This window comes from Theobroma cacao, chromosome 7, assembly GCF_053813885.1.
Source record: "Theobroma cacao isolate CCN51 chromosome 7, ASM5381388v1, whole genome shotgun sequence".
In the NCBI taxonomy this organism is placed as follows: Eukaryota; Viridiplantae; Streptophyta; class Magnoliopsida; order Malvales; family Malvaceae; genus Theobroma; species Theobroma cacao.
Genome location: NC_142645.1, coordinates 3,672,130 through 3,686,252, shown reverse-complemented (window position 1 = coordinate 3,686,252; position 14,123 = coordinate 3,672,130). Strand labels below are relative to the sequence as shown.

The window sequence follows — 14,123 nt, the reverse complement described above, 5'->3', positions numbered from 1 at the left end:
TTTTACAAGCTTTTGAATATTAAAAGTTATGAATAAAATAATTTTTACAAATAATTCTAAATTTTTTATAAGTAAAAAGTCAAGTGTGGTCCAACCAAAATTACTTGACCAATATTTAAACCTTTATTATTAGTAAGAATAATTTTATACGTGTAATTATGTCATGTCAAGGTTCCATTGCAGTAAACAGTAGCTTGATTATTCAGCCGATACACTGTTTTAACATCTCTACGTATTTATGGTCTTTTCCTTAAGACATAAAGAAATTTGTGAGGACAATATTGGAATTATAGAGAGGACAAGTGGCCAGTTTTTTTATTGAATTCAAGGAAAGTGACTTCGCAACTCCTATCATGAGTTTGCATTGAGTTGCCGACTTTATATTCTTTTTTGCTTCCTAATTCAATAATTCTCTCCATTAATGAGTAGAAACTAGACCCATAGGCTACAAGTGAAGAGTTTCAGCTTTATCATAACACTATTGATTCTCCTTCTTTCATGTCAGTTACTTTTCCACATAAAATTCCAAGAGGTTTGTGGCTCAGAACCTGTTCAGCTCCATCTTTCCAAATAATTTGAAGAAGGAAACAGGTTTCATATCCTTTCCCCTACTATATATGGCTTTAGCCCTTGCAATCATTCTATCGTCTCCTTTATTCTTGCAATATTGATTTCTTAAACATATGTCTTTTTGGGTTATGTTTGTTTCTTAATTATAAAAAAGAACAAAAGTGCTGAACTTGTTGTGCGTAGTTTTCTTCCTATTTCGGCAACAAGGAATTATGATTCATGACTTTTCTAAATTGGATTAATTCTCCTTTGAAATATAAATTTCGATTTAGCAGAAGTATATTGAGTTTGCATTCAAGAATTGGTATTATTAAGAAAGTAGATATAGGGCGTGTGACAAGTTTTGTTGCTCCACATCGTCAATTAGTATTATTTTGCCAGCAGAGAGATCTGATTTTGCTCTGTTCTTGACAAATTCTAGAAGGAGATATTAATCTTCCATTCCACCAATATAACCAAGACCCTCTAAGGATAGGAGACGTACCCATTCATTGTCTCATTTAACCAGGTAATTGAACTGTGTATTCCTTTGTATTATGATTTTTAATCTTTTGGGTTCATGTTCTTTAGAATCTTATAATCTTGTAACATAATTTCATCATCATTAGTCAAGTTGCACAAAATTATTTTGGTTCTTTCTTTGTCATGCGTCTATTCTATTAATTAGGCTGAAATTAATTATAGTGAGCAAGGAAAAGAACAATTCCAAAAACTTTAGCAAATAAGCTTTTCACCTTTATAACACTACTGATTTTCCCTCTTTTATGTCAGCTATTTCCCACAACAAATTTGTACTTAGCAAGGAGCCAAGGGGATTAATTTGGACTGCTTGAGCCCTGTTCTTCATCTTTCCGCATAATTTGAAGAAGAAACCTGGTATTTTTAATGTCATTCTACCCTCTCAATTTATTCATGCAATTATTTCTTAAATATCTTTTTGAGATATGTAGGCAAGACATATTTAAGAATTTGTGTTGGTTCTCTATGGGGGAACTATGTACTATATATAAATAGTATACACATTGGCTTGATATAAATAGTGTTAGAAATGTAAACATTGTTCTCCTAGATGATGGAAACAAAAACTTCTTGTTTCTAATAATGTTTTCAAAACTTATTTTTCTTTTGCTTTTTAGTACAAGGTATAGCTTATATCATATGGAGATGAAATATAAGTTGGTTTTTTAAAGTACAAGGCTGGGAATGAACTGCTGATGCAGAACAGAAAATGAAAAAAACAGGGGAGTGCACAAAGAGTGCTAACAGAACCTAACCAGCCTGGCTTACAAAATGCAGAACAATCCGAAACATGGCCTAAGAGAATTATACATCAACTACTAGCAACATACTGAAAGATAATACAAAGAACAAATGTCTCCACTACAAGGCTGCACCGAGGGCATCTAAGTTGCTCAACATTGAATTAAACACCTCGGACGAAAGGAAGCCTTTGGTAGGTAAAGAATCTATATATGAGCGAGAGCCCTAGGAAACATTGCCCCTTCGGTGGAATGGAGAAGTGCCAAATACAGTTGAACTAAACTTTCAAGCACTAGGATTAGCATCAAGAAGTAAGTAGAAACAATGAATCACAAAACCGAAATGTTGATCAGTTGATCAACCGAAACATTAATTTTCAAATACAGTTGATCTTAGATGATGTTTAGAAACAATTTTTTCTCTATTGGATGTAGGAATCACAAAACCGACATTAGGTATGGGGAGGAAAGTTGTGCTCACTAGTAAATCAATTGAGGTCTGTAAATTTATGGATAGTGTGGTTGTCAAAGTGAAATCACTTTAAAAAACGTGGTCCATGAACTTATTCTTAGATCACGTGGTGTTGTACGAGATTGAAATTTAAAAGACATTGTCAACAAAATTGTTGAGCAATGTGCGATTTACTGCTTTGCGACAGTAATAGCCAGTAGCATGAAAGGGGTAGATGATATTGTGAGTGCAGGTATGCACTGAATGAATTCGAAGAGTGGGTGACAAGTGTGAAAGGAGTGAACATCAACATATTTGGTTGTTTGAAGTTTAGTTATGATTGCTTGAGAAATACAAAATTTAAAATTTTTTCTTATATTATTGTTCCTTATTTCCTGAAGAATTTGAAATTGAGAAAATGAAATTAATTGAAACTTGGATAGATGAGAGGCTCCATGGCAGCTTAGAAACCAGACAAACAAAGCATGACAGAGGGCATTTTAAATAAGCTTGAAAATAATTACCTGTTAGAGAGTGATACAACTTAAGTGAGAAAGTTGCTTGGGTCCTTGATGTTTAATATTATTGAAAATTGTTTTCTCATTTTTTTATTCCTCCTTTTATTAATGTTCTAATGATCAAGACTCGAAAACACAGGTCAGACAGATTTAAAGAATTTGTGATGGTTCTTAAGTGAGAAAGTTGAACACTATATATAAATATATAAACACAAACATGTATACATTCATCTACATATACTATATATAAAACCATTAACGTATAAGTAGTCTTAGAAATATAAACACTATTCTCATAGATGATGGATTCTTGTATTTAATAAAGTTTTCAAAAGCAATATTTTTTCTTTTGTTTTTTTTTCTTTAGAAGAATTGATAAAAGTTTGAGATTTAATAACATAGTAGTACAAGCAGTATCTTATATGGAGATGTAATATACATATTGGCTTTTAAACTACAGGGAGTAGCTTATATGGAGCTTCTAGGGCCAATTTTCGAAGTGGTAAAGTGCTTTGGGGGTCCAGCCTATAGATCCATTAGTCATCATCGGAAACTTGAGGAAAATGTGAATGATCTTAGAAGAAAAGTGAATGATCTAAATATTCGAAAGCAAGACCTTGAATTCAGAAAGGAAGCAGATATTCGTTGCAGAAGAGTGGTGAAGAAAGAAGTGGAGAAATGGTTTGAAGATTTAGAACGGATAAATATTGAACTTCAAATGATGGAAGAGAAATTGCGTGTTGTTTCATACTTCTCACGTGCACGCCTAGGGAAATTTGTTTGCCAGAAGATTGAAGAAGCAAAGGAAATTTATCAACGAGGTAATTTCCCTGAGGGTGTAACAATTGATGGGCCTCCAACTACCGGGGTGACATTTCTCACAACAAAACTAGAAGGTGAAATCGATGTAAAGGAACAAATTTGGGAAAACTTAATCGGTGACGAGGTTGGCATGATTGGAGTATGTGGTATGGGTGGAATGGGAAAAACTACCATCATGAAGCATATCAATAATCAATTGTTGAAGGAAAATCAGTTTGATGCAGTGATTTGGGTCACCGTATCTAGAGAATTCAATGCTGTCAAATTACAAGGAGATATTGCATGTGCTTTAGAATGCTGTCTTCCAGAAAATAAGTTGCAATGGGCAACTGTATTAATGGAAGTCTTGGAAAGAAAGAGATATGTGTTGATCTTAGATGATGTTTGGGAACGGTTTTCTCTATTGGATGTGGGAATCCCGGAACCAACATTACATAATGGGAGCAAAGTGATAATCACTAGTAGATCAATTGAGGTTTGTAATTCTATGGGTTGTAAGGTGTTTAAAGTGCAGCCTCTTTCGCAGAAGGTGTCATTGAACTTATTTTTGAATCTGGTGGGGGATAGGGTTCTACAACATCCAACTGTAAAGGAAATTGCAAACCTTATTGTTGACAAATGTGGTGGTTTACCGCTTGCCATTGTGACTATAGCTAGTAGCATGAGAGGAGTGGACGATACTTGCGAGTGGAGGAATGCACTAAATGAATTACGTGAAAGGGTTAAAAGTGTGAAAGGGTTAGATATTGAAATATTTGAGCGTATGAAATTCAGTTATGATCGTTTGAAAGATTCAAAAATTCAAAATTGTTTCTTATATTGTTCCTTGTATCCTGAAGATTATCACATTGTGGAAGAAGAGTTGATTGAAAAATGGATAGATGAGGATCTCATTGATGAATTAGAAACTAGACAGGCAATGCAAGACAGAGGTCGCGCTATTTTAAATAAGCTTGTAAATAATTGCTTGTTAGAGAGGGTGATGACTTACAATGTTAAGGAAGAAGTGAAGGTGCATGATGTTCTAAGAGACATGGCATTGTCTATTATAAGAGGGTGTCATCACTTTATGGTTCAAGCTGGTATGCAATTAATGGAGTTACCAAGTGAGCATAAATGGAAAGAGAATCTTGAGAAGGTTTCCTTGATTCACAATTACATATCACAAGTTCCTCAGATATCACCGAAATGCCTTAATTTGTCAACCTTGTTATTGCAAGAAAATCATAGTCTCAAAAGAATTCCAGAATCTTTCTTTGACCACATGCATGGGCTAAAAGTTCTAGGTCTTTCGGATACTGGCATTTATGATCTGCCCAATTCCATTTCTAACTTGGAAAATCTAACTGCACTTGTCCTTCGAAGGTGTAGCAGTTTAAGATACGTGCCTTCATTAGCCAAGCTTACAGCCTTGAGAAAGTTGGATCTTTTTGATACAATTATTGAGGAGGTCCCTCGTGGTATAGAAATGTTAGAAAGCCTCACATATCTTGATTTATATTCAAGGAATCTAAAGGAACTACCAACGGAAATTCTATCAAGGCTTTCTAATCTCCAATACTTGAAAACTTGGATGAATAGAAGAGGAGAGGAAGTAGCCAAACTAAGGAAGCTGGAGATTCTTCTAGGATTCTTTTGTGAAATACAAGACTTTGAGAGATATGCCAAGTCTTTATTGGGTCAAGGGCCCTCCAAATACTGGCTTGGAGTTGGATCACCTACTTTGGGCAACATCAGGAGCCATCCTTGGTGTTCTCATCTTGAGGATGTCGAAGTTGACAAAAAGGTATGTTTTATTAATTGCGAGATAGGGAAAGAAGATCTTGTGGTGCTCCCAAATTGCGTTAGGACTCTGACTGTTGAGGCATGTCATGATCTCAAAAGCTTGAGCAATATTTCTTTGTTCCGTAAAGCAAATGAGTTGAAGACATGTACTATTAGTTGGTGTAAAGGAATAAAGTGCATGGTTGATTTGTCGTTATCATCTTGCAATTCATTGCAGAACATTGAGGTTCTACGTCTTCGATGTTTGTCCAACTTGCAAGAACTTGTGAAAGGAAGAGTAGCAGCTGTCTCTACATCTCACACTCCAGCACCGCCTGCCATCTTCTCTTCTCTTAGGAAATTTCATTTGTTTCGTTGTTCAAGTATAAAGAATTTGTTTTCAGTTCAGCTGTCGCGGGGCTTGCAAAACTTAGAGTACATTGAAGTTAATCGCTGTGAGAAGATGGAGAAAATAATCGCATCAGAAGCAGAGGAAGAAAATCACAAAGAAGAAGAAAGGGGTCCTAAAGTAACAACATATGTTTTTCCCAAATTACAGACCTTGCACCTGATCAAATTACCGGAACTGAAAAGCATTTGTACTAGTGGAGTTATGGTTCCTGCAAACTCTCTCCAATTTCTTTCAATAATAAATTGTCTAAAGCTCAAGAAGATCCCTTTCTCCATACCCCGGCTTGAAACTGGGCAACCAACTCCTCCTCCTCTCGAGCATGGCTATGTTCATCCAAGAAAATGGTGGGAATTAGTGGAATTTGATGATCCTGATGCTAAGGATGTCCTTTCACAAGTTGTTTTAGAATTTTCTTCAGAAGAGGATGAAGAGTAAGAGGCTGATGATGGCAATGATAGGTTGGTCCTTTCACAAGTTGTTTTTTGCCTATGGTTATTGGGCTATCAGATTTTCATTAAAATTTAGCATTCACTATGCCTTCAGTAACTTCTAAAACCATCTCAACTAGACAGCAAGTTTACTATGCATTTACATTTAGTCTTAAATTTTTTTATTTTTTATTCTTTTGTTGAGCAGAACATTAGATAAGAGAAAAACATTGAAGAATCTGATCAGGGCATGGCGAAAGCTTCAAGGAAAACATGGACCTTCAGTTCTTGGCCCTACCACTAACTTTTCAGTCATGTGATTTGATTATTTGATATCAGACAGAAACCTTCTGGTGGGCGAGTACATTATATTCAAATTTCTGCTTCAAAATTAAATTTGCACCTAATTTTAACTCATTAATTCATTTGCTTTTTCATGTGTCATTAGCATTTTTTAACTCTGTGTCTTACTTTCTGAAAATAAGTTTAACTGACTTTCCTGTGTCAAATCTGAACCTGAAAAGGCTAAAGATGAGCCTAAGAAGAGGATGGCTGTTATCTCAAAGCAGAATTGACCTTGCCATTGTTGCTGGGATGGTGATAATTGACTGTTACCTTTACAAACTCTGGAGAAACCTACAAGGTAAAGCTCATTTGTCTTGTCAACCATAATATTTAGCTCTTCTGTTTCTTGAAATTTTTTGAAAGGTATAGTTTGCTAGAAATTGCGTATCAATCATTTGTCAGTGGAGAAAAAACAGAGAAAAAAACAGCATTGAAAAATCACTATATCTTCCAAAAAAAAATCATTAAAACTGTACAGTTAAGGAGGCACATTTCCCTCTATTTCAGAGAAAGAAACCATGGGAGAAGCTGAGCAGAACGTTGTAGGCAATAAGGAAAACACAGAGGTTCGACTTGTTTGACCTATCCTCTATAGCTAAAGTCACCAATATACAAGAAGCTTGGATAAGGTGGATTCGGCCGTATGTACAAGGTAAACCCTTTTGCAATCTTTACTTTTAACCTTTCAAGGTACATTATCAGATGGATGACAAATTGCTGTGTATAGGCTTTGAAGGAGTTCTTGACAAGGATTGTATGTGCTATGAAATGATGTGAAATTGATTGCCAAGCTTCAGCAGCGTAATCCTGTAAAGCCTCTTGGTCGTTGCATAACAAGGAGCGGAGAAAATGCAAATTTACAAGATTTGTTCATATTTGATCTGGAGTCTGGTCACTTGAATCGTATGTCTTCTGTAGTTCTAATGTTCGAAGGCTTTCAGCAGAAGCACTATCCAAATTCACTTGAATTGTATGTCATCTGGATATGTTCTTGACAGAGGCTTTCATCAGAAGAAAAATCTTCTTTTTGAGATTCAAATTCAGTTTCTGCATATGATTCAACTAATTATATTTAGAATTTGTTAAATCCTTTTATTAAGGGGTATCTTCAAGTCTTTTATCTGAAAGAAGCATTATCCAACTTCACCAACGAAATTTCTAAAAGCAGGGCAGAGAAAGCCAATGCGAATGAATCTAACTTACTTTCCCTTATGTTTAAATTAATTACAGATTGAGTTGACAGTAATGGAGTTGCAATACTGGATTAGAATTATGTTAACCTCACGTCAATATAGATTGCAAGGTTAAATCCTATTTTTCAATGGTCTTAACATGACAGCATCATGTACCAAGGAAGGAAATTTCAAAGCAAGTTGAAGATGGTTTTCTCTATCTCCAAGAAGAGATGAGATGTATAGAATAGTTCATATGCAATGCCTTGTGTTTATTTCATAGATAGAGAGATTGAAGGACCAAACTGAAGCTTCATATGATTAAGATATACAAATTCCATGCAATCTCATCATTTACAAGTTCTCTGCTGCATTTGTGTAAAGATCAAGAGCCATCCTATCTTATCAGGCACAAGGCTCTTTTCAAGGGCTAAACTTGTTCCTTCTATGCATAGTTTCTTCTACAACTACATCTCTCTACAACAGCAACAAGTTATTAATTCAAGACTTTTTCACTCTTCAGATTGGATTAATTCTCCTCTTAAATATAAATTGAATTGCTAAAAGTATATCTACCACACAGAAGACAGAGTATTCTCTCTAGATGACTTGACTCAAATTGTAGCTCTTGAAAAGTAAAATTCAGTCCTTGTAATTTACTCCCACATTTTCTTCCATTCACATTTCCTTCAATTTCCAGGAAGTTGGCTGGAAACCTCAGCGATGACTTGCTGCATTGATTTATACTCACTGTCAAGTCTTTTTGCTCCATGATTCATTATGCCTTCTCACGAAAGATGTATTAAGATTTGGCATATAGATTTTCCAATGGATAACTGGTCATATTATTGTTTTGACCCATTCAAATATATAAACCTCATAGGAAATTTTACAAATTGCATTGACTAATTGAATTGACTTGCCTACTTTTAATAAGGTCATTTGCTTCATAATTCATTCTCTTCTTAAGAATGATTTTGCAAGGAGAAAGATCTGACAAATTTTTGAAGGAGATATTAATCATCCCCTCTTCCACAAATTTGAGCAAGACCTTCTAAGGATAGGAGAAATACCACGTCATTGCCTCACTTGACAGGTAATTGAACTCTCTACTAATTTATATTATGATTTTTAAACTTTAGAATCTTATAACCTTATAATATAAAGTTCATCATGGTGAGTTAAAAATAGGAATAATTCTAAAAACTTTAGCAAATAAGATTTTCACCTCTACAACACTACTGATTTTCCCTCTTCTATGTCAGCTATTTTCCACAAAAATTTCTACTTAACGCAAGGAGCCAAGGGGATTAATTTGCAGTTCATCTACTTAACCTCTGTTCTTGGTCTTTCCAAATAATTTGAAAAGGGAATCAGGTACTTTAAGGTCTGTTTGGTAATCGGAAAATGACTTACTAAAGGAAAATTTTTTCTATGTAAAATGTTTTACAGGAAAATTTAATATTTTTTGTTTTTTGGATAAACTGTCAAAAACATTTTCAGTTGTTTGGATCATTTTATGAAATATATTTTTCATCATGGTGCAGTTATTTAGGTGTTAAAATAATAAATAGGAGTTGATTACAAAACAATATTGATATTTGATTTTCACTAATTTAAGATCAAAATTAAGAATGAAGATGAAAATGGACAAAATCAATAATGATATTTCTCAAAGCATTTAACCATATATCTATAACAAAAATAAACTCTAATTTTCAAAAAAAAATTATCTTATCACTTTTTTATCATAACTATAAAAATGTAAATATTCATCAATTGTGTAAGATATCCTAATCTATGCTTATAAATATGTATTCATTAAATGACGATCATTGAAATATTTTTAATTATAATTATTAGTAAGATTTAAAACTATTATAAATGTGTATTCATCAAATAATGATCATTGAAATATTTTTTATTATAATTATTAATAAGATTTATTCCATTTATAAGTAAAAATTTAATTGTATTGACTGGTTTCATTAAAATAATATTTTTTTTAATTTTAATAGTGTTGTATAATTTCAATATTAATATTTTAAAGTAATTATTTTAAAGTTAAATATTAATATTTTTATTTTTTAATATTTTAAGTTAAATATTAATATTTATCAAATTTATAATCATAAACTTAGTATAAAAGTGTTTTTGTTGTTCTTTGGAAAATGTCTTACGCCATTCAAGCGCATAAGATATTTTCCATGGTTAACCCTGTTGACTCGTAAAATATTTATATCTGAAATTAATTTTCCGTCTATCAAACAATCATAAGTCCTAAAAACGTTTTCCGAAAAATATTTATTGCAAAACAAACGGACCCTAAATATCATTCTATTCTCTCAATTTATTCTTTCTATCATTTCTTAAATGTCTTTTTATGGTATATTGTTGTTGTCACAAGCTTTGTTTTTTCAATTATCAAAAAGATGCACTATATATATTCCTTATGTTTAGATTTTATTAATCCACAATTGAAAATATTTAGGGCTATTAATATTTGCTTGGGCCTTTAATATTTATTATTATCATTATTATTGGCTAAGATGATGTTTATTATTATCGAAACTAGATTTATCCCCATGCAATGCACAGGTGATAATTTTATTTTATAATAATTTTTAAGAATTTGGAATATAAAGTAGAATGTAAAAAAAATTAAGTTGGAAGTATGCATGTTAATGAATAACGTCTTAGAAGATTACATGATTCTTATGAAAATCTACTAATATAAATACAGTAAAACAATTGATTAAAGAAAATAAATTAAGAAATTGAATAGTTCATTAAAGAGGTTGAAATACATAACTACTAAATAATTATAAATCAATGAGGTCAAAATACATATACAGACAAAATTGAATAATTCCAAGAGGTCTGCAAAAAGAAGAAATCAAACTTTTGGTGATGGAAATTTGGATTAGGTAAACATAGAAACTAAATATGAGTGGAGAATAGCCTAAGAAACTATATATAATCTTTAACAAAAACATACCAAGCAAGTAAAATTTGCAATTTATAGCATTAATTCCAAGATATCTCATATTTTAAGAGGTAAAGTTAGTAACCATTTAAGGTAAATTCTGAATTATGAATGTGAACAATTAAATAAGTAATAAGTACAAAAAAAAAATCAAATTAGAAGTCATTGTCAAAAAATATTATTAGTAATAAACGCTATGTGAAACAATTGGTAAAGAAAACAGTGAAATCAATGCAAATTTTAATATTATAAAGTTTTCCTTTTATTTGAGTTATGCTAGCAAATATATTTTTGGGGGACAATATCCATTTTGAATTTGAATTTTTAACATTAAATGGTCATTCTATGTTCACTTAGGCTAACAATTACAAATTCTTGCCTAATCTCATTTGAATTCGTATTAAAAGTGTAAACTATATAAAAAAATCAAATATAGTAAATTTAGTCTTCCAATTTTGAAATTAAAAATTTATTATTTAGTAACATTTTTTTTGTAGTGTATTGGCTACTTATTATTACATAGAATTTTAGTACTGGGAGTAGCTTATATCATATGGAGATGTAATATAAGTTGGTATTTTAAATTACAGGGTGTAGCTTATGTGGACTTTATTGGGCTAATTTATGAAGTGATGAAGTATTTTTGGGATATAACCTATAGATACATAGATCATCATCGAAACTTTGCTGAATATATGAATGAGCTTCGAAGGAAATTGGATGCTTTGAAATCTTGAGAGCAAGATGTCAAATCCATTAAGGATGTGGAACTTCATCGCGGAAAAGAGGTGAAGAAAGAAGTGGAGAACTAGTTTAAAGATGTACAAAGGGTAAAGACTGAAATGGAAGAAAGTGAAAAGAAGTTCTATGCTGTTTCATACTTATTACGTGGCCATCTAGGAAAATTTCTTTGTGGAAAGATTGATGAAGTAATGGAAATTTACCAACAAGGTTGTTTCCCTGATGGTGTGGCGGTTGATGGGCCTTTAACCGCTGGGATGATATTAGCAACCAAATCTAGAGGGTGAAATCGATGTGAAAGAGCAAATTTCAAAGTATCTGATGGGTGATGAGGTTGGAATGATTGGAGTATGTGGAATGGGTGGCATAGGGAAAACTACAAACATGAAGCATATCAATAATCAATTGTTGAAGGATAATCAATTTGATAAAGTGATATGGGTCACCGTATCAAAAGAATAGAATATTTTCAAATTGCAACAAGATATTGCAAATTTTTTTAACCAATCTCTTCCAAAAGATGAATTGCAACGAGCAGCAACATTAAAAGATATTTTAGAGAAAAAGAGATATGTGTTGATCTTATATGATGTTTGGAAATAGTTTTCTCTATTGAATGTGGGAATCCTAGAACCAACATTAAGTATAGAGAGGAAAGTAGTTCTCACTAGTAGATCAATTAAGGTCTGTAAATCTATGGGTTGTGAGGTGGACAAAGTGCAACTGCTTTCAAAAAAAGAGTCCATGAATTTATTCTTAGATCGTCTAGGGTATAGTGTTATACAAGATCAACATTTAAAAGATATTGTCAACAAAATTGCTGAGTAATGTGGCGGTTTACCACTTAGCATTATGACAATGGCCAGTAGCATGAAGGGGGTAGAAGTAGATGATATTTGTGAGTGGAGGAATTCACTAAATGAATTAGAGGAGTGGGTGAAAAGTGTGAAAGGATCGGACATCAAAATATTTGAGGGTATAAAGTTCAGTTATGACCGTTTGGGAAATCTAGAAATCCAAAATTGTTTCTTATATTGCTCCTTGTATCCTGAAGATTTTAGAATTAGGAAAGCAAACTTAATTGAAATGGATAGATGAGGGACTCCTTGACAGCTTAGGGACCAGACAAGCAATGTATGACAGAGGCCATAGCATTTTAGATAAGCTTGAAAATAATTGCTTGTTAGAGAGGGCTGCAAATGATTATATGGAAGAAGTTAAGATGCATGATGTTTTGAGAGACATAGCATTGTATATTAAAAGTAGTGGTCATCAGTACATGCAATTGAAGGAACTACCAATTAAGCAGGAATGGACAATGAGTGTTGAGAAGGTTTCCTTGATATTGGACGATTCAAAATTAATAGAAATCCCTCCTCACATGTCACCTGAATGTCCTTGTTTGTCAACTTTGATATTCCAAAATTGTGGCTTAAGAAGGATTCCAGAATCTTTCTTGAAGCACATGTCTAACCTAAAAGTTTTAGATCTTTCTCATACTCAGATTATGGATCTACCCAATTCCATCTGTAACTTGAAAATCTCAATGAATTGATACTTTTTTGCTGTTACCTGTTAGAATATGTGCCTTCCTTAACAAAGCTTTGAGAAAGTTGGACCTTTTTTATACGGAGAATTGAAAAGGCTCCTCATGGTATAAAAAAGTTAGAAAACCTCAGATATCTTCCTCTATGGTCACCTAATCTAAAGAAGCAACCTGTAGGAATATTACCAATGATGTCTCATCTCCAATGCTTGATAGTAAGGCCGCATGTAATGGGAGAAGAAGTAGGCAAATTGAGGAAGCTTGAGATTATTTCATGTTCATTTTGTGACTTGCAAGAGTTTGAGAAATATGCAAAGTCTATACAAGGTAAATGGCCTACAAATCTCTATCTCGAAGTAGGATCATCTGAGGTTTTACATAGTCTCCCCGTCCAAAATTTAGACAAACTTGAAAAGCAAATAACATTCATGAATTGTGAGATGGAGAAAAGAGAAGATATACTAGTCCCAAATGGCCTTCATACTTTACGTATTGGGAAGTGTAATGATTAAGCAATATTCCTTTGTTCTGTAAGGCAACTGACTTGAAGATATGTCTAATTAAGGAGTGTAAAGGGTTGGAGTGTGTGGTTGACTTGTCATTGTCGCCTTGCAACACACTTGATGACATTAATAAGCTATTCCTTGAGTCATTGTGGAACTTGCATGAACTTGTGAGAGTAGGAGTAGCGCTTGAATTTGGATCTACCTCTCCTCCTCCAACGCCACCTGCCATCTTCTCTTCTCTTAAATAATTGCATCTGGATTTGTGTTGGAAGATGAAGAAGTTGTTCCCAGTTGAGTTGTTGCAAGGTTTCCAAAACTTAGAGGAAATTAAAGTTGAAGATTGTAAAGAAATGGAGGTAATAGTAGCATAAGAAGAAGAAGAAAATCGCAAAGGAGTAGGAACAACATTCATTCTTCCCAAATTAAAATCATTACGATTGATCTACTTACCAAAATTGAAAAGCATTTGCAGTGGTGGAGTTGCGATTCCTGCAGATTTAATTTTAGTCAAAACATAGTTTTTTTTGGTCAAAACATAGTTTTTTTTATCTTAATTTTAGTAGTGACAGAAAAAATTCCACTTCTTGAAAGATTGCGCACCTA

The 14,123-nt window shown here is 33.0% G+C and overlaps 1 protein-coding gene and 1 pseudogene across 7 annotated transcripts; both read left to right on the top strand.

Annotated features, from left to right (window-relative positions):
* The first annotated feature begins 406 nt into the window (after positions 1-406).
* Positions 407-7,608, top strand: LOC18593747 (putative disease resistance protein At4g27220). Of its 7 annotated transcripts, none has more exons than XM_088807964.1 (7): positions 407-591; positions 992-1,078; positions 1,342-1,446; positions 3,259-6,254; positions 6,433-6,577; positions 6,749-6,867; positions 7,077-7,608. In XM_088807964.1, exon 4 carries the CDS (start codon positions 3,271-3,273, stop codon positions 6,229-6,231), a length of 2,961 nt encoding a protein of 986 aa, XP_088664090.1. In that variant the 5' UTR covers positions 407-591; positions 992-1,078; positions 1,342-1,446; positions 3,259-3,270; the 3' UTR covers positions 6,232-6,254; positions 6,433-6,577; positions 6,749-6,867; positions 7,077-7,608. The 7 variants fall into 7 exon arrangements, with proteins under 7 accessions (XP_088664090.1, XP_088664091.1, XP_088664093.1 ...); XM_088807965.1 differs by having other exon boundaries at positions 6,433-6,867; positions 7,077-7,210; positions 7,297-7,608; XM_088807967.1 differs by having other exon boundaries at positions 995-1,078; positions 6,433-6,867.
* Positions 7,088-14,038, top strand: LOC148761461 (putative disease resistance protein At4g10780; annotated as a pseudogene).
* Positions 14,039-14,123: the final 85 nt, after the last annotated feature.

Excerpts from the sequence above, each read along its gene's own strand:
- LOC18593747 (XM_088807968.1), top strand. The coding sequence starts at position 3,271 with ATGGAGCTTCTAGGGCCAATTTTCGAAGTGGTAAAGTGCTTTGGGGGT.